The 25,966-nt window shown below is 60.3% G+C and overlaps 1 protein-coding gene across 6 annotated transcripts; it reads left to right on the plus strand.

Annotated features, from left to right (window-relative positions):
* Positions 1–1,863: 1,863 nt before the first annotated feature.
* Positions 1,864–20,366, plus strand: ATP13A2 (ATPase cation transporting 13A2). Of its 6 annotated transcripts, none has more exons than XR_008529663.1 (29): positions 1,864–2,019; positions 7,213–7,307; positions 7,422–7,604; positions 7,932–7,990; positions 8,163–8,289; positions 8,511–8,590; positions 9,722–9,799; positions 10,008–10,077; positions 10,847–10,981; positions 11,068–11,134; positions 11,213–11,344; positions 12,184–12,339; positions 13,460–13,570; positions 13,653–13,699; positions 13,804–13,992; positions 15,070–15,276; positions 15,775–15,870; positions 15,950–16,109; positions 16,222–16,342; positions 16,449–16,573; positions 17,154–17,314; positions 17,436–17,552; positions 17,671–17,750; positions 18,074–18,226; positions 18,305–18,401; positions 19,140–19,363; positions 19,449–19,613; positions 19,716–19,885; positions 19,977–20,113. XR_008529663.1 is itself a non-coding variant. In XM_054579675.1 (29 exons), exons 1-29 carry the CDS (start codon positions 2,010–2,012, stop codon positions 20,109–20,111), a joined length of 3,537 nt encoding a protein of 1,178 aa, XP_054435650.1. In that variant the 5' UTR covers positions 1,864–2,009; the 3' UTR covers positions 20,112–20,366. The 6 variants fall into 6 exon arrangements, 5 of the variants coding, with proteins under 5 accessions (XP_054435650.1, XP_054435653.1, XP_054435652.1 ...); XM_054579675.1 differs by having other exon boundaries at positions 19,449–19,600; positions 19,977–20,366; XM_054579678.1 differs by lacking the exon at positions 15,070–15,276 and having other exon boundaries at positions 19,449–19,600; positions 19,977–20,366.
* The last annotated feature ends 5,600 nt before the right edge of the window (positions 20,367–25,966 follow it).

The raw sequence follows: 25,966 nt of genomic DNA on the forward strand, positions 1-25,966 counted from the left end.
CAGACGCCAGGCCCTTGCCGCTGTGCCATACGGCCTCTTGGCAAGGCCACCTGAGAGAGCCACTTTTCTAAATCCAGCCACCCTGCCTGCCGTGGAGGGGCCTGAGTTCCTCTGGTTAAGTAAGTGGCCTGCCAGGGATTGGGCTAAGCCCTGGGGGAGAAAATGGGGACTCTGAGAAGGTATAAGCAGTCTGCCCCGACTCGAAACATCATCTGCAGATGAAACAGGTCTTCTCACCTAAAATGAGTGAGGCCAGTACAGGTTATCCCCCCTCCCCCACCCCCGTGGTCAACCTGCTACGCCAGCAGCCTGCCCCAGCACAGTAAATGACTCCGCTGTGCCCAGGCCACTCAGGCCAAAACCCTGGGGGCCATCTTTGATTCCACACACAGTCCTGTGCCTCCACACCCTGTCCGTCCATCAGCAAGTCCTGCCAACTTTTACTCCTTTGCCAAATGTACCTACCGAGTCCTCGGTATGTATCAGGTACCATCAGGAAGGCCAAGGCCTTCCCTGCTTCCCTTTCCGCAGTCTCTCTCCCACCATGACTCTCCATCACAGCTCTGTTTCCTTCTAGCTCTTCCACAATAGGTTACAGGGGAGTTTTCCACTACTTGCCTTTGGCTGCTCCCAGGTGTTCCGTTCACCCTCATGTTCCCAGCTCCTGGAACAGTGCCCAGCCCTCCAGAAATTCATACTGGATGAATGATGATGGGTCAGGCCCAGCCCTAGCCTTGGCTCCAACCTGACCCTTCCCTGGTTTGCCCCAGGGCCTGGGGACTCTGGTCCACCCTCCACCTTTGGAGGTCCTTAGTCCAGAGGCCACTGACCCCGGGGTCAGAACACCGTATCTGTGTCTGTCACTGTAGGGCCACATGATGACTACGGCATACAGGTATGACGTCTCTGGTGCCTTTCAGGGGCCTCCATGGACCCCACCTGTGCGTGGTGTGAGATGAGGCTTCTGGGGTCTGCTCTATGCTTTTGCTATTTCTCTGGCATTTTGGAGGCCTCCTGTGCAGTATCGCAGAGCCTCCCTGTGTTCACCCATATCTCTGTGAGGCACATCTGACCATGCTGCTCTGGGCAGGCATGTCTTCCTTCTCTGGCATGCACTGAGCAGGGCTAAGCGCGGTCCCAAGTGCTTTGCATGCTTTTTCTCACGTGACCCTCACAAAACTACGAAGTAAGCACTGCTGATGTCATCAGCACCCTACAAATGAAGAAATGCGCACCCCCAACAAAAACAGAAAAGGAAATGAGGCCCAGAGAGGTTAACTGTCTTGCCCAAGGTCCCAGAGCCTGGAAGAGAGTGAGGCCACCCTGAACCCGCATGCATAGCCCATGACCGCTATGACCTGCAGCTGGGACTGACTCCAAGTGGCAGGCCGTGGCAGGTGAGTGCGGGTTGCTCTGTCTGTGTTCCTAAGTGTCCCACCACTGTGTAGGTCAGCTTCACCTGTGTGAATCTGTGTATTGTGTCTGCGTCTTGGGCGTCTATCTGAGTGTGTGTCTGAAGGTTATTAAGTCTTAAGTGTCACACGTCTCCTGTTTGTGAGCTGGTATGGGGTGGGAGAGTTGCGGTGTCCTTGGTTTGTGCATCTGAGCTTTTCTCTGAGTGTATGCCTCTGTATTCCCGTGTCTGAGGTCTGTCCTATCTGATCCCCTGAGAGTTCCCCTTCTGTCAATCTGTCTGTCTCTCTGTCTGAGGGTGGATTCCCTGAGCGTTCCCCCTGTGCGCGCGCGCACGAGCGTGTATTTGAGGGCAGTCGCGCCTCTGTGTCTGCGCGTGCGCAGGAGGAGGCTCAGACTACAAGTCCCGGCAGACCCCGCGGCGCGGCGGGCGGACGTGCGGCCGCAGTGGGCGGGGCGGGGCTTGGTGGTGCTCAGAATCCGACTGCGGCACCTTCCCGGCCGCCAGAAGCAGCAGGTTCACAGGCCGCCTCGCCGCTCCCCTGCCCTCCGCCTCGCGCCCCCGCCGTGGCCGGCGATGAGCGCGAGGGACCAGCATGAGCGCAGGTGAGTGTGCGGCACGGCCTCCCAGAAACCCGGCGCGGTCCCCGGGCCGCCCGTCGATACAGTTGTTATGAGGCGACACCCCACCGCAGGGTCGCGAGCCGGGGAAACGACCCCGGGGGCGTCGCGCGCCCGGGCCCTCCCCCGTCACCGAGGCGTCATCCCTGGGGTCCTTCCCAGAGACTCCAGGAGCCGGAGGATGGCGCCGCGCAGAGCCCTTCCCTCCCCGCCTTCCTACAATCCTGGGAGGGGGAGCTCCCGTTGCCTGTGCAAGGAGTCACTGGGCAGCGGGGGCCGCGGTGGCGGGGCGCAGGGAAACGCCCCCTCTCCCATTGGACCTGCTTCCGCGAGTGTGACATGTCCGGGTGGGGGAAGAGGCGTGGAGGCCTCAGCATCCGGGGCCTCTGGGCAGTTTTTCCTCTTGGCTCGGTCTTCCGAGCACCTGAAAATGTCCTGGGGCACAAAACGCCCCTCCCATCCCCTTACTCAGGCCCCCAGAGGAAGCCTATCAACACCCAGGTCCAAAACCACGCCTTTCTTGTTACTTATCACAGGCATCCCAGGCCCATCCTTTCCAGAGTCTAATTTAAATTCCACTTGCTGAGAATGGAGCCAATAGACCTTTCCTATTCAGGAGGGTCTCATCGCCCTGTGAGTCACTCAGACCCCAGACCTCAGCAAAGGGCCCACCAGGACGTGAGCACCCTCTCTGCAGCTGCAGACCCCTGGGTTCTGGTCTCCCCTTCCCCATCTGCCCCCTCAAGCCCTACCCTCAAAGCCTAGAGCACACCCAGGATAAGGGAGGGGAAAGGCTGGGGAAAGATGGCCCCTGAACTACAGATCCAAGAATGAGGGTGCTGTTGGCTGACTGTCCCTCGCCCCCCAGCCTGGCAGGGGAGAGGAGCCTCTGGCCTCAGAGAGACGATAGTGAGGGAGGCCTCCCTGGGCAGCTGCCAGGTCAGCAGCAGGAAGCCGGGGGCTTCCGCAGGAAACTAGAGAAACTAGAGGTTCCCAGATGGCTTTGACTCCAGGCCCTCTGCTTTGCAGTGCCTGTAGCATTGCCCCAGGGCTGCAGAGTCAGGCCGGGTGGCTTTGGCCTTGGCCATCTGTTTGTGCCTCCCTTTAAATCGGGATCCTAATCCATGCTTTTCCTGGGGCAGCCTTGAGGAATGTGTTCATTCAGAGCCACTTATTTCCAGCTTTTCTCCTCTTTCAAGGTGTATGACCCTGGACGAGGGACTTTGAAGCTTTGTTCCTCAGTTTCCAAGGTTGTAAGATAGGGATAACAGTCCCACCCTCAGAGGGTTAGGCATGGAGATCAGCCACTTTTATTCAGAACAGCCATATAATTATGAAAGTTATCTCGTCCCATGCAGCTTGCACGTGGCTGCTCTGGGCTGGCCTGAGCTGGTGGTACCGGAGAGATCAGGCACTTCCCTGCCCTTCCCCTCACTCCGGGAGGAGACTGAGATGTGCATAGAGAGAAGGAAGCACCGCAGAGCAGTTGTGCCCTAGAGGGGAGGGTGCCCTGGGCTTGACCTTGCCTGGGCTGGAGACCAGAGTTTTCCATAGTGGTGACTTTGTCCTTCATGCTCCTCTCCCTTCCTTCTTCCTGAGGTTGAGTGGGAGAGCATCCACATAAAATGACAGTGACTGATGTGTGGTAGGACCTGGGGAAAGTGACAAAGTGGGGGCGGCACAAGATGGCCCCAGGCAGGGCCCTTCAGGAGGGTCTCACACCTCTGCACCTCATAGCTGGCTGACCCAGGAGCAGGAGACGGGCATGGCGACGCCTGGCACCGTCCCTCCCAAGTGAGATGTGCGGGCATTTACTCATTCACCCAGTAAGTGGCTCCGAGCCCCAGCCTTGTGTCGGGCCCTGTGAGCAGGATGGCCACTGACACCCATGCGAGCCTGATGTCGAGATGGGTGTTGGCGGACCAGCGTGGGATGGGCAGAGAAGACGCTGGGGTAAGACAGGCCCTTTCCAGCTGCAAGACAAGTCTGTGCGCCTCCCCGAGGCCCGGTTCTTTCAGTTGTAACAGGGGAGAAGGTGCAGGACTGTTGCAGGATTCGATGAGCTCAGCACCCGCACGATGTGGGCCCGCGTGGGCCCAGCGCGCGACGGGCTTCTTTCCCGTCCCCGGGGAGCTGTCCACCGGAGGGTTTTAAGGCACGGGGAGATGCTGTCTGGTGCGCGTGTGGGAAGAGTGGCACAGCTGTGAGGTTTCAGGCTGGGCGCCAGGGAAGTGGAGAGGAGCCTGAGAAATGGGTCAGAGCAGAGCCACACCCCCATGGCAGGGAAGCCGCAGCCACCAGCCTGCGCAGGCCCCAGCATCTGGGACCTCAGGCCCCCCAGTGGCTCCCACTTCCTCCTGTGCCAGCTGCCTCAGGGTTATGATTCTAGACTTCGGAAGTGGAAGCCCAGAGAGGCTAAGGTGCTTGCCTTGAAAAAAATAAAAGTAAATAAAAACACGGCTTGTGTGTTAAGAGCCAGGAGCCCAATTGCCATGGAGATGATGATGGTGACAGAGGGGCCCTGGTTGAAAGCATGGACCCTAGAGTCACACGGTCTAGAGCCACATCCCACCGCTCGCTGGCTGCGTGGCCTTTGGGCCAGTTACTGCGACTCTCTGCGCCTCAGTTTCCTAATTTGTAGCATAGGGATAAAGTTAGTACCTGCTTCATGGGGATAAATGAATCCGCCGATGTGAAGCCGTCGGAGCAGGGCCTGGGCTGTGTCAGCACCCTGATAACCTGAGGTGCTCCTTGCCCTCGTGCCACAGAAATGTCTGGAGAAAGTCTGTAAGGCAGGAGAAACGACCCGCCTGCCCCACTCAGAGCTGGTCTCCAGGGCAGGCGAGGGTCTCGGGCACAAAATGCAGAAGGACTCCAGGAGCAACTGGGTCTGCAGCCTTTTGAATTGGGGCAGGAAGAGGGCTGTGGCTTGTTGGTGGCCAAGGGCCTGAGACCCCAGCATTGCCAGACAGACTGTCAGTTGTCCTGAATGTCTGCTCCTCTGCTTCCCAGGCCTGGAGCCTGCCTGAGCTTCCCCAGGGCCACACCAGAGCAGAGCAGCCCCAAGAAAAGAAGGAAACGAAGCCCCCACAAGCCTCACTCACAAGATGGACTTGGCCGGGCCTACAGATTGAAAAGGACAACCTCTCCCCCTCCCCAGGACCCAGGCCGGGGTCTCTGGGAGCCCCAGGGAAGAGGGCCCTGGCCAGAGGCCGCAGTGGCTGAGAGCTGCAGCGTGCGCGCGCGCGCGCCTGTCTGTCTGTCTGTCTGTCTCTCTCCCCCTGGAGCTGGTGGCTCCATTTGCTTTCTGAGTCACCTGGGCGGATGGAGGAGTGACTGACTATAGGTGGGACTTGGGCTAATATGGCTTTAAAGCCAAGGGATCAGAGAGGCTTCGGGAGGTGCAGGGCATGCGCCTGTTTTCTGAAAGTGCCTGCACAGGCTGGGAAAGCACAGGACCTGGGTCCCGAGTTCCTGCTCCACCATTTACTTGGGGGTCTTTGCGCCTCTGAGCCTCAGCTTCCTCGTTTGTGGAATGGGGAATGCAAATCCCCTCATCGTGTGCCTGGAGGGGGTTAAATGGGTTATTTTACGCAGAAGCTTAGAGCTCTTGTCACCTGGGAGGTGCTTAATGTATGTTGGCTGCTCTAATTATGGTCATTACCATAGTAATTATTATCACCGTTGGGAGACAGGGAGATGTGGGGGCTGGGAAGGGAGACAGACTGCCTGGCCTCGGGGGGGGACACGTGGCCCCAAGCCTCAGGGTATTCCCAAGTGGTAAAGCAGAAGGATCAAAAGCCACCCTGGAGTCTGCCATCCGGGGCCTGCGTTCCTGCACTACCATGACTTGTTTGGTGTGATCTGGGCAAGTAACTTAACCTCTCAGAGCTTCATTTTCTTCTATAAAAAGGGGATAATAATTGTGCTTACATGGCAGGGTTATGGTGTTAACGATGTAAAAAGAGTCAGGAGCAGAGTTTGCACAGGAAAGGTTGACTATTATGGGTTGTTGGGCTCAGCTGCAGAAGCCCAAGTGTTTGGGGACCAAGCAGCTGAGGGACTGGGATGTTTTGACAGTGGCAGCTGCCTGGGACACCCTGGACTTGTTGTGTAGATGTTTTTAGGTCAGGCCCCTGCAGGGCTCTGTTTGGGGAAGGGGAGGAAGGGAACCCAGGATGATGGCAGGCGCGGCCCCCGCCCGCGCCCAGCTTTCCTACCCGCCTTACTGAGCTTCCCAGAGGCTCCTGTGAAACACGTCTCCCCTCTGCCAGTGCCCCAGCTGGTCTGGAAAGGGCCCGGGCACTTTTATGCCTGACAGCGGCTCAGGCTCACGTGGTCTGGGATCACAGCCAGAGGAGCCCCATCAGAGGCTGCCCCAGGGGGGAGCAGTGAGCCCACCCACTTCGGGGCCCCAGAACACCCACTGTCGCCCTACCCTGCTAGGACCACAGCTGCACAAGAGGGCAAGCAGGAGGAAGAAGAGCGTCTGCAACAGCCTACTGCTGTTCCCCAAGCCTCAGTTTACCCACCTGAAAAGTGGGAATGATAGTAGGGCCTTCCTCACAGAAGGACACCTGGGAAGTGTTCAGTGGGGCCCTGGCATGATGCGGTGGTTTCTCTCCACAGTCCTGGGGGCTTGCTTAGCTCACCCTGCCTCTCCGCACCCCCCCCTGCCCCGCCCCACCCTGCCAGAGGCCAGGTTCCTCCCCCGCCGCCCCTCCCACCTTTGCAGTGGGCTGCTCTCAAAGGCAGTCCTGACGTGTTTCCTGAGCCCAGACCGGACTTCGCAGCACCTTCGTGCTGCCAGGCCTGTGCTGGGCGTGAGCAAGGGCAAGCGGCTGATCCTGGCCTCCAGGCGGGGGCCAGGTGGGAAGGTGGGATGCGGAGCTCCCAGGAGGCTAACAGCGGGGTGTGTGAGCGCTGTGGAAGCTCAGTGTACTCTCCGGGCCCCGTCTCCCAATTCTGGGCCCACACCCAGTCAGAAATCACCAGACACGCAGGAAGCAAGACACTGTGAGTGAGAACTGACAGAGCAGCCAGGTAACCGGCCCAGGGAGACTGGCGCTGTTGGCTCAATCACACCAGCTTATATAAAATGACGCTGCTTATTGTGTTTAAAGAAATGAGAGAGAGGAGTCCCCTGCCCCCAAATGACATTTTCTCTTCTGTCCACAGACAGCAGCCCTCTCGTGGGCAGCACGGCCGCCAGTTATGGGACCCTGACGATAGAGACATCTCTAGATCCCCTCAGCTCCTCAGTTTCATCCGTGGTATGTGGGCGAGAGAGGGGCGGGGGGCCCGACACTGGGACGGCCCAGACCCTGGCTTCCTCCTCTGTCCCCGGCCCCGCCCCGACCTGGGCCTTCCCACCCCCGTGTCCACAGAGGCTCAGCGGCTACTGTGGGAGTCCATGGAGGGTTATAGGCTATCACGTCGTGGTCTGGATGATGGCAGGGATCCCTTTGCTGCTCTTCCGGTGGAAGCCGGTGTGGGGGGTGCGGCTGCGATCCCAGCCATGCAACCTGGCCCGCGCCGAAACACTCGTCATCGAAATAAGAGACAAAGAGGTGAGAGGCCAAGCGGTGACAGCCTGCAGCTGCGGAAAGGTGGTCTTGGGTTAGGTTTGGGGGGTGGGAGGCACACAGGTTCTCAGCCTAACCTAGCTGCTAAGTGTTCACGGGACCTTGCATGGCTTGCTCTCTCCGGAACTCAACTTTCCCACCTGGGCAGTGGGCAAAAGGGGCAGGTCGGGGCGGCTGGGGTGGGGGGTCATTTCTGAGGAGGTATCCATATTCATGATCCCTGCTCCTCCGGAAGGCACCACCTGGCTGTGAGGGGGGACTTGGGAGGGGAGGGGTCTCCTCCTGGACTGAGTCCAAGCTTCCGCGTTGCAGGGTAGCTCCTGGCAGCTCCACACTGTCCGGGTGCAGACTGAGGCCATCAGTGGGGGCCGGTAAGGCAGCCCCGCTGCCCCTTTCCAGAAGCCCCTGTGTCCTGGTCTCCCACGCACAAAGGCTCTGACCCTGGTCCCTCCCATCCCAGGGACGGGAGGGCGGCTTCCTGGGGATGGAGAGGCGCTGGGGTAGCTCCCAGGGCCCAACAGTAACCGCCATGCCCCTCCCCAGCCTGGAGCTGCCCCCACAGGCCCAGGCGGAGGACGGCCGAAGCCAGGTTGCCGTGGGGGCAGTGCCTGAGGGTGCGTGGAAGGACACCGCCCAGCTCCAGGGCAGTGAAGAGGCAGCAAGTGGACAGGTTAGTTCTGGACAGGCCCCTGCCCCTCTCTGAGCCTTACTTCCACACTCTGTTCAATGGCAGCGGGCGGGAGGGTCCTAGTTCTCCGGGCACCTTTGGCTCTTGTCCCAAATGTCGGGAATGCTGACTGACCGCCTCTACGCTGCTCTCCCGCCCTATCCTGTGGCGCTGGTCCCGGCGTCCACCCCACACGAGCCCAGACTCTCCTCTCTCCCACCCAGCGGCAGGTGCTGCGGTACTACCTCTTCCGGGGCCAGCGATATGTCTGGATAGAGGCCCAGCAGGCCTTCTGCCAAGTCAGGTACACGCTCATGCCGCCTCCCACAGCGGTGCTGGGCGCTGCGTTGGGCGGAGGAGGTGGCAGGGCGCGGGCGTCCCGGACTCCCTCCCAGCTCTGTGCCTCGGCCTCCTGTAGTCGTGGGCATGTCACTCAGCCTCTGCAGGCCTTGGGGCCTCGTAAACAGGACTGAAGGACAACCCCTGCCTCCTGGGCTTATTTCAAGGGCAAAGTACATCATCACCTGTAGAGCCTCTGGCCCAGGTGGGAACACTAGACTCAGACCGTCTGTTTGAGGGCTGGTCCCAGGTCTGCCACCTACTAAGTGCTTGATAAATGTAACCTCCCAACACATCTGAGCTTGAGCACCAAGAAGCAGACCCTGATACAGGGACTCTATGCAGAGAGCTGGCCGGGAAGGTGGGCACCACTGGGCAAGCGAGGTGGGCCGGTCAGGCTGCCAGGGGAGTAGTTGTCGTGGGCGCCTAGAGCTCGGTCCCCTCAGGGATCTCTTTGGTCCTGTGTAGAGTGCTCACCTTGGGGTGGCCCACACACAGAGTGAGGAGGCTAGGGTCCCGGCCCGTCACCTTCCCTTGCTGGTGCTGGGCTGCCCCGGGGCCACGAGCCCTTCTGCGCTTTGAGGGCAGCAAGCGCCCGCGGCCGGGAGCAGCGCTCAGGCAGAAGCAGGTGTTGGCAGTAGCTTCTGCGTCCTGCAGAGGGGAGTGCCGAGGGGAAGTGGGGGCGGCACTGGCAGCCCCTGCTACCCAGGAGCAGCCAAAGTCGCCGACAGGTGTGTCACTTAGTCAGTGCAGGCACTGTCCACGCACTCGGCACGACTTTCTCATTGAGCCCGCCCGCAGCCCTGAGGGGCGGGTGCTGTCCCCGCCCCCACATTGTGGAGGAGGAGAACCCAAGGCCCAGAGAGGCTCAGTGACTTTCCTAGGGCATCTTCGCTGCTGTCGTCACTACTAAATGGGATCGTCTCTCCTTGTTCTCTTTCCTTGCTGAGAGGGTGTGGGCCCAGTCAGAGGAACCTGGAGAGAGACCAGCCCAGACTTAGTGAACCTCTTCCCGGGAGCACAGCACAGCAAACGTGGGGTGGGGGGGTGTGGAGCTCAGGCCCTGCCACCTGCCCAAGTGTCCCCTCCTCCCCAGCCTGCTGGACCGCGGCCGCACATGTGACGACATCCACCGTTCCCGCTCCGGCCTCGGCCTCCAGGACCAAGCCGTGAGGTGTGTGCTGCCCTGGACCAGAGGGGCCCTGAGAGCTGGGGACGCCTGTCCTGCCCCCATTCCTGCCAGCTGTTGCCTCCTTCCAGCCACCTGCCTTCTCTGGGCCTCGGTGTCCCCAGCTGTAAAATGAGGAGCTTTCAGCACCCCCAGAGAGTCCAGTGGCCACAGCCGCCTTCGTCTGATGGCTTCGCCCCTTCTCTTCTTACAGGAAGACCATCTACGGCCCCAACGTGATCAATGTACCGGTCAAGTCCTATCCCCAGCTGCTGGTGGATGAGGTAGGGCTGTCCCCAAGCCTTGTGTGGGCCACTTCACAGTGGCAGGCCAGACCAGCCGTTGCCTTCCCCATGGTAGAGGCGTCTGAGACCCAGAACCCATCAGCTCAGGGCGAGGAATCGGGGCCTCTGGTGCAGGCTGGGGCTTAGAGGCCGAGAGGCGAACCCAGGCCCTGCCCTCTGCCCTCTGCCCAACTCCTCACTGCAGAGGCGGCGCCTTTCCATGCATCATCCTCCCCATTCTCCACGGATAGGGACTGGGAGTGGGGACCCTGTTCGCATGCAAGGAACCCGAGCTTCAGAGCAGGAATAGGCACAGCCAAGGTCACACAGGGACAAAGGGAAGCCAGCCACCCTGGCACCTCTAGAGGACACTGTCAGCGTCCCAGGCCTCCGAGCCCGGGCAGACGCCTGTGAAAGGCACAGCAGCCCAGGGGTCTGGTCTGACGTATACCCTGGTCTGCCGCTTGGAAACTCTGGGGTTTTAGGCAAGTGACTTAACCCTCCCTTGCCTCAGTTTCCTCATCTGCGGAATGGAGGCCGGTGGTAGCATCCAGCTGGTGGAATTGCTGTCACTGTTGTGTGACACTTAGAGCAAGTGCTTCTCGGGGGCCTGTCCTGTGAAGGCCCGTGTCCTCTTTAGAGTGAAGAAGCTGGGGGCTCGAGGGACACCTGGAGGGGACTGTCCAGGAGCAGGGCTTGGCTCTCTGCTCCCTGTGGCTGGGCTGCCCTGGGGACCGAGGGCCTTGACACTGCCTCCCTCCACCCCCAGGCGCTGAATCCCTACTACGGGTTCCAGGCCTTCAGCATCGGGCTGTGGCTGGCCGACCACTACTACTGGTACGCTCTGTGCATCTTCCTCGTCTCCTCCGTGTCCATCTGCCTGTCTCTCTACAAGACCAGAAAGGTGGGTGGCGTGAGGTGGGCAGGGCGGGCAGGTGGGCCCCCAGGGGCCTCCACCCACCCTCTCCCTGCTTGTCCTCCTGCTCACAGCAAAGCCAGACCCTGAGGGACATGGTCAAGCTGTCCATGCGGGTGTGTGTGTGCCGGCCTGGGGGAGGTGAGAGCTGGGGAAGAGGGTGAGGCTGGGGGAGGCGCGGGGGCTTGGGGCCACGCTGAGGCTTCCGCTTGCCCACAGAGGAGGAGTGGGTGGACTCCAGCGAGCTCGTGCCAGGAGACTGCCTGGTGCTGCCCGAAGAGGGCGGGATGATGCCCTGCGACGCCGCCCTGGTGGCTGGCGAGTGCATGGTCAACGAGAGCGCTCTGACAGGTCAGCCCAAGCGCCCGGCCCACGGTCTCCTGCGTGTCATGCCCTGCGCCAAGCCCCTCGGCCCGGCATCAGAGCTCGTAGCTTGAGTTTCCTTTTCCTCTTGCTCTCAGCTAACAACCTTGGCCTCGGGCCTCCAGTAAGGGATCGCTGCTCTGCTAGGCAGGGAGCTCAGGGCTTTACAGTGGTCAAGTCCCCTTGTATCGATATCTTTATTGATTCAAATTATAAAGATAATACAGCTTGCTATGAAAGAATTCCAAAAGGAGGAGAAAGTCTCCCCGCAGCCTGCACCCTGCACTGTGTGCATGTATGCACACGCATACTCTGGACTCTCCCAGGAGACAGCTCCTGGTCACTAACTGGCTGGCACACACCCTTCCAGGGCTGTGTCGCTGTGTCTTAGGTCTTTGCCCTCTCTGAGCCTCAGTGTCCTTCTTTGTAAGTTGGAGACAGTGAATATTTTTTTTTTTTTTTTGTACACATGATTATGAAAGTTAATGAGACCTAGGGTTGTCCTGGCTGGTGTGGCACAGTGGATTGAGCGAGGGCTGCAAACCGAAAGGTTGCCAGTTTGATTCCCAGTCAGGGCACATGCCTGGGTTGTGGGCCAGGTCTCTGGTTGGGGGCGTAAAAGAGGCAACCAGTTGATGTTTCTGTCGCGCATGGATGTTTCTCTCCCTCTCTTTCTCCCTCCCTTCCTCTCTTTCTAAGAAAATCAATAATCTTGTTTTTAAAAATGAGCCATAGGGCTGACGAAACAATTCTGTGTATGACTGTTGGTCTTGGTGGGACGGAGGGGCCTGGAGGCCCTCGTGGGCCTCACACCACATCCCTGCCAGGGGAGAGCGTTCCAGTGCTGAAGACGGCCCTGCCGGCAGGGCCAGCGCCCTACTGCCCAGAGACCCACAGGCGACACACACTCTTCTGCGGGACTCTCGTCTTGCAGGGCCGGGCCATCGTGGGACCCCACGTCCTAGCGGTGGTGACCCGAACAGGTAGGAGTCAGGGCAGCAGGGAGGGGTGCTGGGCCCAGCCCCTAGAAGAGAGGTGACGTGGGACAGGCGGGACCCGTCTTCACCGCTGCCCGGCTCGGGGCTGGCTGAAGCGGGCAGGGGTGTGGCGGGCAGGAGGGGGCCCACCCCCTAGGAAGGGGGCTGTGCTGTACGGGCCCCTCACCCTGGCGCCCGTTCCCTGCAGTGAGCCGTGGCCTGAAAATATTGAATGGAAAACTCCAGAAATAAACAATTCGTTAGTTTTAAATGGCACACTGTTCTGAGTAGCACAAAAAAACCCACGTCCTCCCACTGTGTCCCACTGGAGACGCGGACCATCCCCTTACCCAGTGCATTCACGCTGCATATTCTACCCGCCCGTTAAGTCACTTAGTAGCCGGCTGGGTTGTCAGGTTGACTGTCGCAATATCGCAGGGCTTGTGTTTCGGTCTCCCTTACTTAATAATGACCCCAAAGCACAAGAGTGGTGATGCTGGCAGTTCGAGTACGCTGAAGAGAAGCCCTAAGGTGCTTCTCTTAAGGGAAAAGGTGTGTACCTGTAGGAAAAAACAGCGTGTGTAGGATTCGGTACTACCCACGGTTTCAGGCATCCTCTGTGGGCCTTGGACCGTGTCCCCCTCAGATAAGGGGGGACTACTGTGCATTCAGCAGGTTCTTGCAACAAGGGAAGAGGACCCAGGGCCACAGATCTGACTTACTCATCAAGTTTCTAACAAACCCTAGGGGTAGGCAGGTGCTGTGGGCTGTCCTGTAGGACCCCCAGCTGAGTGCTCTTTAACCCTGGAGCATTGTGTCTTACAACAGAGGTGCAAGTAGAGTGGAAAACCCATCCTTTTTTTGGCAAGATTTTTTTTTTTAATTTTTAGAGAGGAGAAGGGAGGGAGAGAGACATCGATATGAGAGAAACATTGATCAGTTGCCTCTCATAAGTGCCCCATTCAGAGACCAAACCTACAACTCAGGCATGTGTCTGACCAGGAATCAAACCGGCGATCTTCCACTTTTCCTGACAATGCCCAACAAACTGAGCCACACCGGTCAGGGCGGGAAGGCCCATCTTGACCTTCAGCGACCTTGCCTCAGTTTCCTTGTCTCCCCATAGGGTTCTGCACAGTGAAAGGGGGGCTGGTGAGCTCCATCTTACATCCCCGGCCTATCAACTTCAAGTTCTACAAACACAGCATGAAGTTTGTGGCTGCCCTTTCCGTTCTGGGTGAGTGAACCCTGTACCCCGCCCTACCACGGCCCCCAGGGCTCCACCCCAAATCCCGCTGAGTCCGTTGCTCTCTCGCCAGCTCTCCTCGGCACTATCTACAGCATCTTCATCCTCTGCCGGAACCGGGTAAGGAAACCCAGGGGGCCGGGCAGTGGCTGCCTGGTGGAGCCTGGGGCCCATGCAGCCTGGCCCCTGGCATTCATGGTGCCCCCCACCACCCGCCCTGCCAGGTGCCTGTGAGGGAAATTGTGATCCGGGCTCTGGACCTGGTGACGGTGGTGGTGCCGCCCGCCCTGCCCGCTGCCATGACCGTGTGCACACTCTACGCCCAGAGCCGGCTGCGCAGCCAGGGCATCTTCTGCATCCACCCGCTGCGCATCAACCTGGGGGGCAAGCTCCGGCTGGTGTGCTTCGACAAGGTGGGGGCTGTGGGCAGGGTTGGCACGGGGCAGGGGCGCGGGTAGCACGGCCGGGCCTCCTCACCTGCATTTTTCACTCAGCAACGTAGACCAAGGGCCGGTTCGATGCCCTCCCCCAGCTACCACCCACGTCAGGCGAAGATAAAATGTCTGAAATCATTAACTCACGTGTTCAAGAATCACTGAGAGGCTCTGTGCACAGGCCCAGGGCTTCTGGGGACCCATCTGTGACCCACACAGATGTCGCCCTGGACATGGGTGCATGTATGCCTGCCCCGACCAGAACAAGTGAGCCAGGGAGCACAGCCGACCATGGGTGGCAATGGGTTTTGGGAAGGAAGCGAATGGGGTACATGGTGGCGGCACATGGGGGTCGCTCCCTTAGAGAGCAGTCAGGGAGGGCTCCCCTGAGCAGGACCCTGGGTGACCTCAGTGAGGGGTGAGCCCCACAGAGATGCGGCAGGGCCTGGGCTGGGGAGGTTAGGAGGGAGCCAATGTGGCTCCTTGGCGGAACAGACCACGTGCTGGGGCCGAGGAGGCTTGGTGTTATTCTGAGGGCAGAAGGGGCTGTAGAGGGTTTCGAATAGAAAGATTGGTGGATGATTGGGTTCACGGAGCCCCCAGGCTATCAAAGGAGCCAGACATGCAACACATGGACATGTGGGAAACGCAGGCATCCTTTCATTCACTCACTCATTCATTCATTCATTCAACAATTACCTTAAGTGTGGTGTGCAACCAGATCTTCTCCCTCGTACCGCAGTGAACAGATGATGGGGTAGCGGAGAGGCCGTGGGTGGGAGCCCGCAGTCAGGACCGCCTGACCCAACCATAGGGCTAAGGAAGACTTCCTGGAAGAAGTGACACCAGGCACAGAAACAGCAGGGATTGGGGAGGGCCAATCAGCAGAGCACCTGAATGTGCAAAAGCCCAGAGACAAGAGAAGACCTCTTCTGGTTCCCCCTCTGACGCTGGGGCTCCCGTGGGACCTGCTTGGCCTGGGGTGTGGGCGCCCGGCCCAGCAGGGCACAGCTCATCCCAGGCCTCATCCCCGGCCTGCCCCCTTGCCCCCTGCAGACAGGCACCCTCACTGAGGATGGCTTGGATGTGATGGGTGTGGTGCCCCTGCAGGGGCAGGCCTTCCTGCCACTGGTCCCAGAGCCCCGCCGCCTGCCCACGGGGCCCCTGCTCCGAGCACTGGCCACCTGCCACGCCCTCAGCCGGCTCCAGGACACCCCAGTGGGCGACCCTATGGACCTCAAGATGGTGGAATCTACTGGCTGGGTGAGGAGGCCAAGCAGGTCAGCCCCCTGCCTCTGGGCAGCTGGGCCCTAACTAAGCCCACCTGCTCTTCATTCTGGGACTTCCAGGGTGATCTCTATTACACCCACCGTCGGTAGTCAGTGGCCAAGGCCACGTGCCCGGCACCCACAGTGTGCCGGCTCTCCGTCGTACATCTCTGTTTCATGTGCCCCTCCCCATAGCCCGAGGAAGGGAGCATAAAGCCTCCTTCACAGGGAGGAAGCTGAGGCTGAGGGGGATTTGGAATAACTTGTCCAAGGTCACCCAGCAGCTTATAAATAGCAAAGCCAGAGTTTGAACTCGGGTCCACTTGACCCCAAAGCCCACATTCTTCTGTTGTATCCAGTCTCCCATTAAGGAAGTCTTTCAAAGCCTAACTTGACTCTCTCCTGCTGCCTCTCTGTGGGCCAAGGACTGGCTGCCCCAGGCCAAGCCAGCACCCCGGCCCTGTGAAGCCAACCTTCTCCGCCTGCCTCCCAGGTCCTGGAGGAGGGGCTGGCTGCAGACTCAGCATGTGGGACCCAGGTCTTAGCAGTGATGAGGCCTCCCGTCATGGAGCCCCAGCTGCAGGGTGTGGTGAGCTGAGGAGGTGCCTGAGGGGCTGGAGGGGAGGGCTCCGCGGGCCAGCTCCTCAGCTGCCCCTCCAACCCTGCAGGTGGAGCCCCTGGTGCCGCTCAGCATCCTTGGCCGCTTCCCCTTCTCATCGGCCCTGCAGCGCATGAGCGTGGTGGTGGCGTGGCCAGGGGCCGCTCAGCCCGAAGCCTACGTCAAGGGCTCCCCTGAGCTGGTGGCTGGCCTCTGCAGCCCCGAGACAGGTGAGGGGCGGGCCCCAGGTCCACTAGTCGGCCTGGACACAGTGGGGTAGGCACCCAGGCTCTGTCCCTGTGCTGACCCTCTTACCCCGTGACACCTGCCTCTGCCTGTCAGTGCCCACCCACTTCGCTGAGGTACTGCAAAGCTATACTGCCGCTGGCTACCGCGTCGTGGCCCTCGCGGGCAAGCCGCTGCCCATCACGCCCAGCCTGGAGGCGGCTCAGCGACTGGCCAGGTAAGGCCTGGAAACCAAGCCTCAGGGCGGACAAAGGGAGGCCTGCCAGCAGGCAGAGCCCAGGGCTGGGGGAGGGGCCTTGATCATCCCTCGACCCGCCCTGCAGGGACACCGTGGAGCAGCAACTGAGCCTCCTGGGGCTGTTGGTCCTGAGGAACCTGCTTAAGCCACAGACCACGGCAGTCATCCAGGCTCTGCGGAGGACCCACATCCGCACGGTCATGGTGACAGGTACCAGTAGATCCTCCTTAGGGCGCAGGAGAAGGTACCTAGCGGCACTTCTTAGGGCATCTCTTGGCACCCTGCTCCAGGCCAGGTCCTTGTTAGACATGTCACAAGGATCTCGCCCAAGTGCTCATTATCACCCCATCGACAGGTAAGGGGGTGAGGCTCGGAGGAGAGTGACTTGCGGAGAGCCCAGAGCCGGGATCGGATTGCCTGGGCTCCAGCCCGACTGCCCGCCTGCTCGACGGCCCCTCCGAGGTCTAGTTCTCCACAGGGTGACATGGAGGAGTTCAGTGGGTCTGTTTCCTCCTTGTTCTCCCTGCCCCCCCACCACACTTCCCAGCAAAGTCCCACAGCACTAAGTAGTATACGTGGGACTCAAACCCAGGCCCCCAATTTGTAAGACCTTCAATGCCTAATTTTATAGACGAGGAAACCGAGGTTCAAGGACATTGATGACCTGCCGGAGCCCTTTCAGCCAATCATGGCAGATGGATTCTGTCCAGCCTTAACTCTCCCATCTGCAAGTGTCAGGGTGAGGGCGGCCCCCTTGGATAGCAGCTTGACCTTGACCCCTCCCCTCCAGGGGACAACCTGCAGACAGCAGTCACTGTGGCCCAGAGCTGCGGCATGGTGGGCCCCCAGGAGCGCCTGGTCATCCTCCGTGCCGCTCCCCCTGAGCGGGGCCAGCCTGCCTCCCTCGAGCTCCTGCCAGTGGAGTCCCCTGTGGCCATGAACGGGGCTAAGGTGAGGCTGACCTGGCGTTCTGCCACATGCCCTACCAGTGACCCCGCCCCGTGTCACCTGATCCAGGGCCCAGCAACCCAGGTGGGCAGGGGGCACTGAGCTGAGCTTCCCGGGCCTCCAGGACCCTGACCAGGTCTCAAGCTACACCGTGGAGCCAGACCCCCGATCCAGCCACCTGGCCCTCAGCGGGTCCACCTTTGGTGTCCTCGTGAAGCACTTCCCCAAGCTACTGCCCAAGGTAGGGCGGCCCCAGCCTCCCAGGCCACCCCCCACCGCCCCCTGCTCTGCTCCCTCCTCTTGGCTGCCCTGCCCATCCGGTGGCTGCTTCAGCCCCTCACCTGTCCCTGTGCTCCCAGGTCCTAGTCCAGGGCACTGTCTTCGCCCGCATGGCTCCTGAGCAGAAGACAGAGCTGGTGTGTGAGCTGCAGAAGCTCCAGTGAGTGCACGTGGGTGAGGGGTCTTCGGGGGACAGGCCAGCCCATGAATCCCTGCCTCCGACCTCAGGCATTAGAGCGCCATGGCCCTCAGAGAGAAGCCACGCCGGCTCCCCCGGGGCCCTCATGCCAGAGTAGTGACTGCACCCATTTACTGAGCACCGGCTGTACGCCCAGCACCCTGCGGGCAGCAGGGGGACAGCCTTCCTCATGTTCTGCCCGTGGGCCGTGAGGTGGATGGGGCTCCCTCACAGATGAGGAAGCACCTCACAGGCTCAGAGCCTGCCGTGAATTCGGGCCACACCCGTCCGCCCCTCTGTGTCAGGTACTGCGTGGGCATGTGCGGGGACGGCGCCAACGACTGCGGGGCCCTGAAGGCGGCGGACGTGGGCATCTCCCTCTCCCAGGCCGAGGCCTCCGTGGTCTCGCCCTTCACCTCGAGCGTGGCCAGCATCGAGTGTGTGCCCATGGTCATCAGGTGAGGCGGGCAGGGCCCATGGGCAGGGATGGCCCATCAGCCAGCCTGGGCCCCCTAATGTCCCCGCCCGCTACCCAGGGAAGGCCGCTGTTCCCTCGACACGTCCTTCAGCGTCTTCAAGTACATGGCCCTGTACAGCCTGACCCAGTTCATCTCCGTGCTGCTCCTGTACACGGTGGGTGTCTGCAGGGCGCCCTGCCCAGCGCTGCGCCCGCGGGCAGGCCCGCGTCAGGCCCAGGGCGAGGCCGCTCTGGGGTGGTTAGGAGCCCGGCGGTACTGGTGTAGATGGTATGGCCTCAAGTCCCGCTCTGCCACTTTCTAGCTGTGTGGTGGAGGTGGCCCCTGAGGCTCAGGGACCAGGCTGGTATGAGGGGACAAAAGCGCAGAGCCTGCAGGCCCTCAGGAGCGGGGGCGGTCCTGTGCTGGCGTTTCATCCCTGTCCTCCAGAGCTCCCCATCTGCGGGGGCACTGGGGCGGGCCCAGGCAGGGGCAAGGAGGTGGGGGTGGGCGTGGGGCAGGGCCAAGGCCCTTGCCCCTTTCTTGTGGGCCCACCTGTTTCCCTGAGAGGAGAGGCGTCTCACCCCCTTTCCTGAGCACGTGTCACTGGCCCGTGTGGAAAGCTGGTGACATTGTCTGGCAGTGCTGATCTTACACTAGACTCTATTCCTGTACCCACCTGGAGCCTGGGGCTTCCTGTGGGCAGGAGCTGTGGCCTCCATTAACCCAGGGGCTCCCCCACAAGGCAGAGCTTGAGGCCCCCGCAGGCTGGGACGCCCCCACAGGTGGGGGAGCCTGTCCCATCAGTCGGTCCTCCCCAGGCCAGAAGGGCTGCCAGCGTCCTCAGACTGGGAGCGGGGCTCCCCTCTCAGACTTGGGGCTGATGTTCCTTCTGCCTTCCCTCCCCTGCCTGCAGATCAACACCAACCTGGGCGACTTGCAGTTCTTGGCCATAGACCTGGTCATCACCACCACAGTGGCCGTGCTCATGAGCCGCACCGGGCCGGCGCTGGTGCTGGGCCGGGCGCGGCCGCCAGGGGCGCTGCTCAGTGTGCCCGTGCTGAGCAGCCTGCTGCTGCAGGTGGCCCTGGTGGCCGGCGTGCAGCTGGGGGGCTACTTCCTGACGGTGGCCCAGCCCTGGTGAGTAGGGAGCCTGTCCCCCAAGCCCACCCCTGCCCTGCCTGCCACACACTCATTCCCTGACCCCTGGTCCCCATGCCCTCAGGTTCGAGCCTCTGAATGGGACAGTGCCTGCACCAAACAACCTGCCCAACTATGAGAACACAGTGGTCTTCTCTCTGTCCAGCTTCCAGTACCTCATCCTGGCCGCAGCCGTGTCCAAGGGGGCGCCCTTCCGCCAGCCGCTGTACACCAACGGTGCTGCTGCGTGGTGGGCGGGCTGGGCACAGGGAGGGGAGCGGCAGGGGGTCCCAGTGGGCTGGTGTGTGAGTGTGCAGGGCTTCCCTGGCCTAACGGACTCCCTCGCCCCCAGTGCCCTTCCTGGTGGCCCTGGCGCTCCTGGCCTCCATCCTAGTGGGCCTCCTCCTGGTCCCTGGCCTCCTGCGGGGGCCACTGGAGCTAAGGAACATCAGTGACACCTGCTTCAAACTGCTGCTGCTGGGCCTGGTCGCCTTCAACTTCGTGGGGGCCTTCATGCTAGAGGTGGGACCCGCTGCGGCTCGGGGCTGGAGTGGCGCGTGGAGGGGGGACTCGGCCACAGCCACCCCCTCTGCGCTGCTCCTGTGCTCTGCAGAGTCTGCTGGACCAGTGCCTCCCCAACTGTCTGCGGTGGCTGCGGCCCAAAGGGGCCTCCAAGAAGCGCTTCAAGCAGCTGGAGCGGGAGCTGGCCGAGCGGCCCTGGCCGCCACCCACTGGGCCCGGGGGATAGTGCGCCCTGTCTGGCACCCTGGACCCTGGATCTCCCTTCCTCCAAGCCACCGACTGGGCCCCGTCTCCAGAGACAGTCCCAGCCCTGAGGTTGGCGGCCGTCACACTCCTGCCCCTAGTCTGCCCGGCCCAGCCTTCCTGCCCCCACTTGGGGAAACGCTAACTGTCGTCTCCCTGTTCAGACATCCCACGTAGAGACAGCAGCCTCCAAGCCACTCAGAGCTGTTGTCAGTGTAGCAAATAAAATCACTATTTTACTGGCTCGGTTGTGCCTGTTTCCTACCTGGCGCTCCCGAGCCGGCTGCCCGGCTGGCAGAGCCTGCCGTGTGTCTGCTCCTGGCACCCCTGCATCTGACGGTGATGACGCCGGGTTAGCTTGTGCCTGATGCTCTGCTAAGCATTTTATAGCGTTGTCATTTGATCCTTATGGCCAGTATGGATTGCTGTCCCCATTTTAGATACAGAAACTGAGGCTTAGAGGTCACACAAGTAGTCAGAAGTGGGGCCAGACTGCTTTGACTCCAGCATCTTCTCTTAACCTTCCTACCTTCCTGTGCCAGGGGGTGGGGGGCGGGGCAGAAAGGCAAGTGCCGGTGCCTAAGGGGCATTTAACTGGGGCAGTCCCCTTCTCCCCACCACCCCCAACATCCTGGGAGGAGTTCGTGGGATGAAAATCCAGGCTCTGAGCACACACTGCCCAGCCAAAACCATGTGCACTGTCCAGGGAGCGTGGCCAAGCCCTACCCGGTCATCTGGCCCACCTGCGCTGGGCCGGGGACACCAGGGAACAAAGGCTGATTCCTGCCCTCCAAAGGCCCCGCCAAGCCTGACACGGAGCTCTGGCAGCGCCCCCAGCCCTGCCCCGGTAAGCGCTCGGTAAACGTTCACTCAAACAGGAGAAGAGATGTGGAGTGTGAAAACAGAACTCATAATATCAGGCACAGCCACAGACCTGCACTGGGTACTGAGTCCTCTCCCAGCACCAGGGTGGTGGTTGCTGTTCGAGGGGAGGTCAGAGGACAGTGAGAAGGCTGGGTTTGAATCCCTCCTCTACCCTTAGCCAATTATTCATGCATTTATTGGGCGGTCATGCGCCAGGCCCAGGGGCTGCAGCAGTGAACAAAAGGTGGCCTTTGTCTGTGTGCAGCTTGTAACCTGGCGTGAGACAAGACAGGGAAGGAACAAATCTCTAACCCACTACCCCCACCCCTGGACAGCCGCCACCTCTGCTTGGGTCCTTAGGGCCAGGCGAGTGGGTAGAGAGGATCTAGAAGCCAGGACATTGGAGTATGCAGCTTTGGGGCCCCAGTTTCCCCCTTCTGTCAAGAGTAGGGGGCAGGACTCCTGCCAGGTGATTTCCCCTCCTGCCCTAGAGGGATTGTGCCTGGTAGCAGTGAAGGCCAAGGGAGGGCCGAGGACTGGGCTGGCCCTCGGGGCCTATAGTGCTCTGGTAACCAAAGTCCCTGCTGTGCTGTGATAGACTCTGGAGAGGGACGTGGCAGATACTCATTCATTCGACAAACCAGCCCTGGAGAACAAAGGATGCAGGGACATACAGCAGTGCCCCCTTATCCACAGGGGACACATTCCAATACCGGCTGTGGATGCGTATTGGAAACCATAGATTGTACCGAACCCCATGCACACGGTTTTATCCTATACACACCTGTGATAAAGCTTAATCTATAAATTAAGCACAGCAAGAAATTACCAAGAGTAACGAATAAACTGGAAGAATTAATATAATAAAAATTGTGTGAGTGTGGCCTTAGTAAAATAAGGTTACTTGAACACAAGCACTGTGATACCGTGACAGATAACTCACAGATAAGGGAGATGGCTATCAAGGGACTAAGGGGTCAAGAGCATGTTCAGCATAGACACTCTGGATACAGGGATGACTCACGTCTGGCTGGCCAGAGTGGGATGATTTGAGATGAGATTCATCACGCTACTCAGAACGGTGTGCAATTTAAAATGTATGAATTGTGGCCCTGGCTGGTGTGACTCAGTGGATTGAGCACCAGCCTATGAACCAAAGTGTCGCTGGTTCGATTCCCAGTCTGGGCACATGCCTGGGTTGCAGGCCAGGTCCCCAGTGGGGTCACGTGAGAGGCAACCACACACTGATGTTTCCCTCCCTCTCTTTCTCCCTTCCCCTTTCTCTCTAAAACAAACAAACAACAACAAAAAAAAAAAAACAAGTAAAATCTTTAAAAACAAAGTATGAATTGTTTATTTCTGGAATTTTCTATGTAGTATTTTCAGACCACAGAGTTCCATGGGTAACTGAAACTGTGGAAAGCAAAACCACAGATAAGGGGTGACTGCTGGATTCAGTTCCTATCTAATAGGATTCAGAGCCTAGGAGATGGGCAGCTGTGGGGAGCAGGACCAGGCAAGGAGGTCTAAAGGTGAGGACCTGGATCAAGGGGGCATGCCCATGTCCCCCTCCCAGCGGGAGCCCCCTGACTAGGCACGGCTGAGGACTGCCCCAGAGGCAGGGGACCTGCACCGCCCCCTACCACCCAGCCAGTCTCTCCGAGAAGAAACAAGTGTACATTCATTCTTTCATTCCACAAATGTTCACTGAAGAGCGGCTGAGCCAGGCACTGTGCCTAATGAGCAAAATCCGAGGATGAGCAAAAACAGACCTTGTCCCTGTCTTCATGCGATTGACAGGCTAAACAAACGATCCCGCAGACATAGGACAACATGCCAGCTGTGCGCAGTAAAGCCGAAGATGCTTTGGAGCCTGACAGGAAGAAAGGAAAGGAAGGGAGGGTTCAATCTATGACCAGGAGGAGGTAGACCTTGGCGGTGTTTCAGGAGGAAGACAAGCTCGAGCAAAGGCCCTGTGGCAGCAGAGGACATTAGTGAGAGAACACCAAAAGGTCATGCGGCTGGAGGGAACGAAGAGGCAAAGCCAGACCAGGATGAAGGGCAGGGCTCTTGGGGGCCACAGGGAAGCTTGACCTCGAGCCTAGGTACCGTGGAAAAGGAGCGAAGGCTTTAAGTAGAAGGGGCTCAGTGGCTGAAGCCACAGGGAAGGGCAGGGCCCACTTGGGAAGGCCCAGATTGGAGGCTGTTACAGAATCCAGGCCAGAGATGGTAGTGGTGGTCCTGGGTAGGTAGATCAGTGGTTAGAGCATTGTACTGCTACACTAAGGTTGAGGGTTTGATCCCTGGTCAGGACGCATACAAAGAATCAACCAATAAATACATAAATAAGTGGAATAAGGTGATGTCTCTCTTTCTCTAAAAATCAACAAATTTTTAAAAAATTTTAAAAACAGATGGCGGTGGCTTACAGTACCACGGGGACAACGGACAGACTCAAAAGATAATTCAGAGGCAGAATTGGTGGCTGGGTGCTGGACTGGATGCAGGGGCTGATGGCAGGCGGAAGAAGCTGAGTCATGGAGGGATGGTGAGGCCACAGGAGCGGGAGCACCTTCCTGGGGGAGGGCTGGGGGTCCTGAGTTCGGACTGGGATCCTTGATGAATCTGATAGGCCTCGGCAACATTCGTGGGGCCAGGCCGTGTAGGCTGGAGCCGGAGGCCCGAAAGAAATGCTGGTTACTGAAGCCAGCGGCAGCCCAGAGATGACTAAGAAGACCCAGAAGGTACAGCCAGAGAGGCAGGAAGAAAATCAGGCCAGCAAGGGTGTCCTCCAAGCTGGGAGAAGCCAGAAGGGAGCACAGGGCTTACTCCCAGCTGAGCGCTCTGGGTGAATCCCTTTAGGAGCCTTGGTTTCCTTCTTTGTAAAATGGGGTAACTCGTTCACTCGCCCACCTCACCACTGACTGCGGGCCAGATGCGATGTGGATCCCAGGAGGAAACGTTCGACACAGTAGGAGTGTGGGACAGACTTGACGATGGCTCCGCGGGCGCCCTCACCCCCGCCCCACGTCCGCCCCCAGGAGCGGGTGCGGGCCCGAGGCCGCGGCGGCCCGGGCCGCGGCTCTCGCGTTAGGACCCAGCGGATCCAGGGCTGGAGGGCGGGCGCCGGCCCGTCGGGGGCCCGGAGCGGGGCTCTCGGCGGGCAAAGGGGCGGCTCCGGCTGGCGGACTCGGAGCGGAGTGACCCAGCCAGGTAGGCGCGGGACTGGCTGCAGGACTCGGCGGGGAGCGCTCGCGGGACCTGGGCCGCGAGCGGGGGGCGGCGCAGGGCTCTGCGTGTCCCCGGCCCTGGGGGCGGCTGCCAGCGTCCCTGAGCCCCGGCCGTCTGAGCAGATGCTAAGAGGCCACTTAGAAAGTTCGGGATCGCTTTGAGGGGAGGACGGCGGGTTGGGAAAGGAGGGGAGCCTGGGTGTGGGGAGAGCCAGAAGTGGGGGCGTCGGGGCTGGGGGCAGCTTTTGTTCTCCCTGGGAGGTTGGAATGTGGCGGGTGGGGTGAGGGTGTGCGGCAGGAGCCCCGAGACGCGGAGAGACAAAGGGAGATCAGAGACCGGGAGAGCGCGCCCGCCGTGGCTGATTGTTCCCAGCTGTGCGCGCTGCAACATCTGGTTTCCTACAGCCAGACCGGCCCGGCCTCCGCAGCAGGCAGAGCCTCCCTCCGAGGGAGCGTGGGCAGGAGGCTCTGGGTAGGCCCCCGCTCGTCCCTCTCCGGCAAGGAACGCAGAGTGTAGAGCAGTTGCTGCTGTGGCAGGTCCTAGGATTCCCCCACATCCCCAAAATCCATAGTCTAGAAGTGCTTGGAGCTGCTCCCTGGGACAATTCATTACTCCCACAGGACCCTCCTCTTTACAAGCATCCCGCTTGTCCTAGGGGCCTCCTTCCCCAAGGAGCCTGGGCCTGGGTGCCAGACCTTCTGGGGAGGAAAAGTCTGGACTCCATGCAGGGGGCTGAGAGGCCACAGAGAGACTTCGGGGACAGACAGAGGTCACCCCATTCATACACGTCTTACGGCCCCGTAGGCCCCAACTCAGGCCTCATCCTGAGTGCAGACAGTCCCAATGAGCCTGGCTGCTACCAGCCCTGGGAGGACAAGGACAGGAGAGGGTCTCCCTGTAGGGAGCTGCAAGGAAGGAGGCCCTGGTTCTTTCTGCCCCTCTTAACAGGAGGAGGAGGCCAAGGGGTTTCAGGATGGGGCTGTGGGGAGCCAGATGTCCCCAGCCTGGGGGGCAACCTGAGTCATGAGTCTCATCTCCCGCACCCACCCCATCACCCCTCAGTGTCCTCAGCACCCCATCCAGCCGCCCTGAGGGTTCGGGAAGGGAGAGCGGTTTGAATGCATGAGATGGGCAGCAGTCACAGAAGTCTCAGGACCGGGAAGAAAGGAGGGCAAGATGCCTGTTTCTGCCCCTTTTCCTCCCCTCTCCCTAGACTCGCCCCCCCCCCCCCCCCCCCCCCCCCCGCAGGGGAAATATGTCAGGTTTCCAGTTAGCTGTCTGGAAGGACTCCCTTTGTTGTGGCAGGGAGGGGGCCTCCTGGATAAATGAGCCCGCGGGCTCTCTCCCAGGCCTCCCAGCAGAAGGCCGACTGTCTGAGGCTGCCCTCCACTGAGCTGGGCCTGGATGTGGGGACCTGTAGACTCTGCCAAGTCCCCTGTGGGGCCAAAGACTGGAGGCTGGACTCAGCCAGGAGTTCTTAAACTTCAAGAGCCTGGTGAGAGCTATGGATCACTGCTCTGTCCCCCCAGAATTACACACACAACACTTGTCATACAATGTCAGGGGGTCCAGCACCCCTAGGCTGGGTGACATCATGGTTCCCCCCAGCGCTGCCTTTCTAGGAGCCAGAGGAGCCTTCCTCAGACTCCACCCTAAGTGTTTCCTGCTGCTGCAGACAAATAGACCACAGTCTCGTGAGTCTGATGCACCGCCAGGTCCTGGGAGGCCTGGCAGGAGAGGCAT

The sequence above is a fragment of the Pteronotus mesoamericanus genome, unplaced genomic scaffold (assembly GCF_021234165.1).
Source record: "Pteronotus mesoamericanus isolate MK-2021 breed Mesoamerican mustached bat unplaced genomic scaffold, CSHL_Meso_final contig_557, whole genome shotgun sequence".
Lineage (NCBI taxonomy): Eukaryota > Metazoa > Chordata > Mammalia > Chiroptera > Mormoopidae > Pteronotus > Pteronotus mesoamericanus.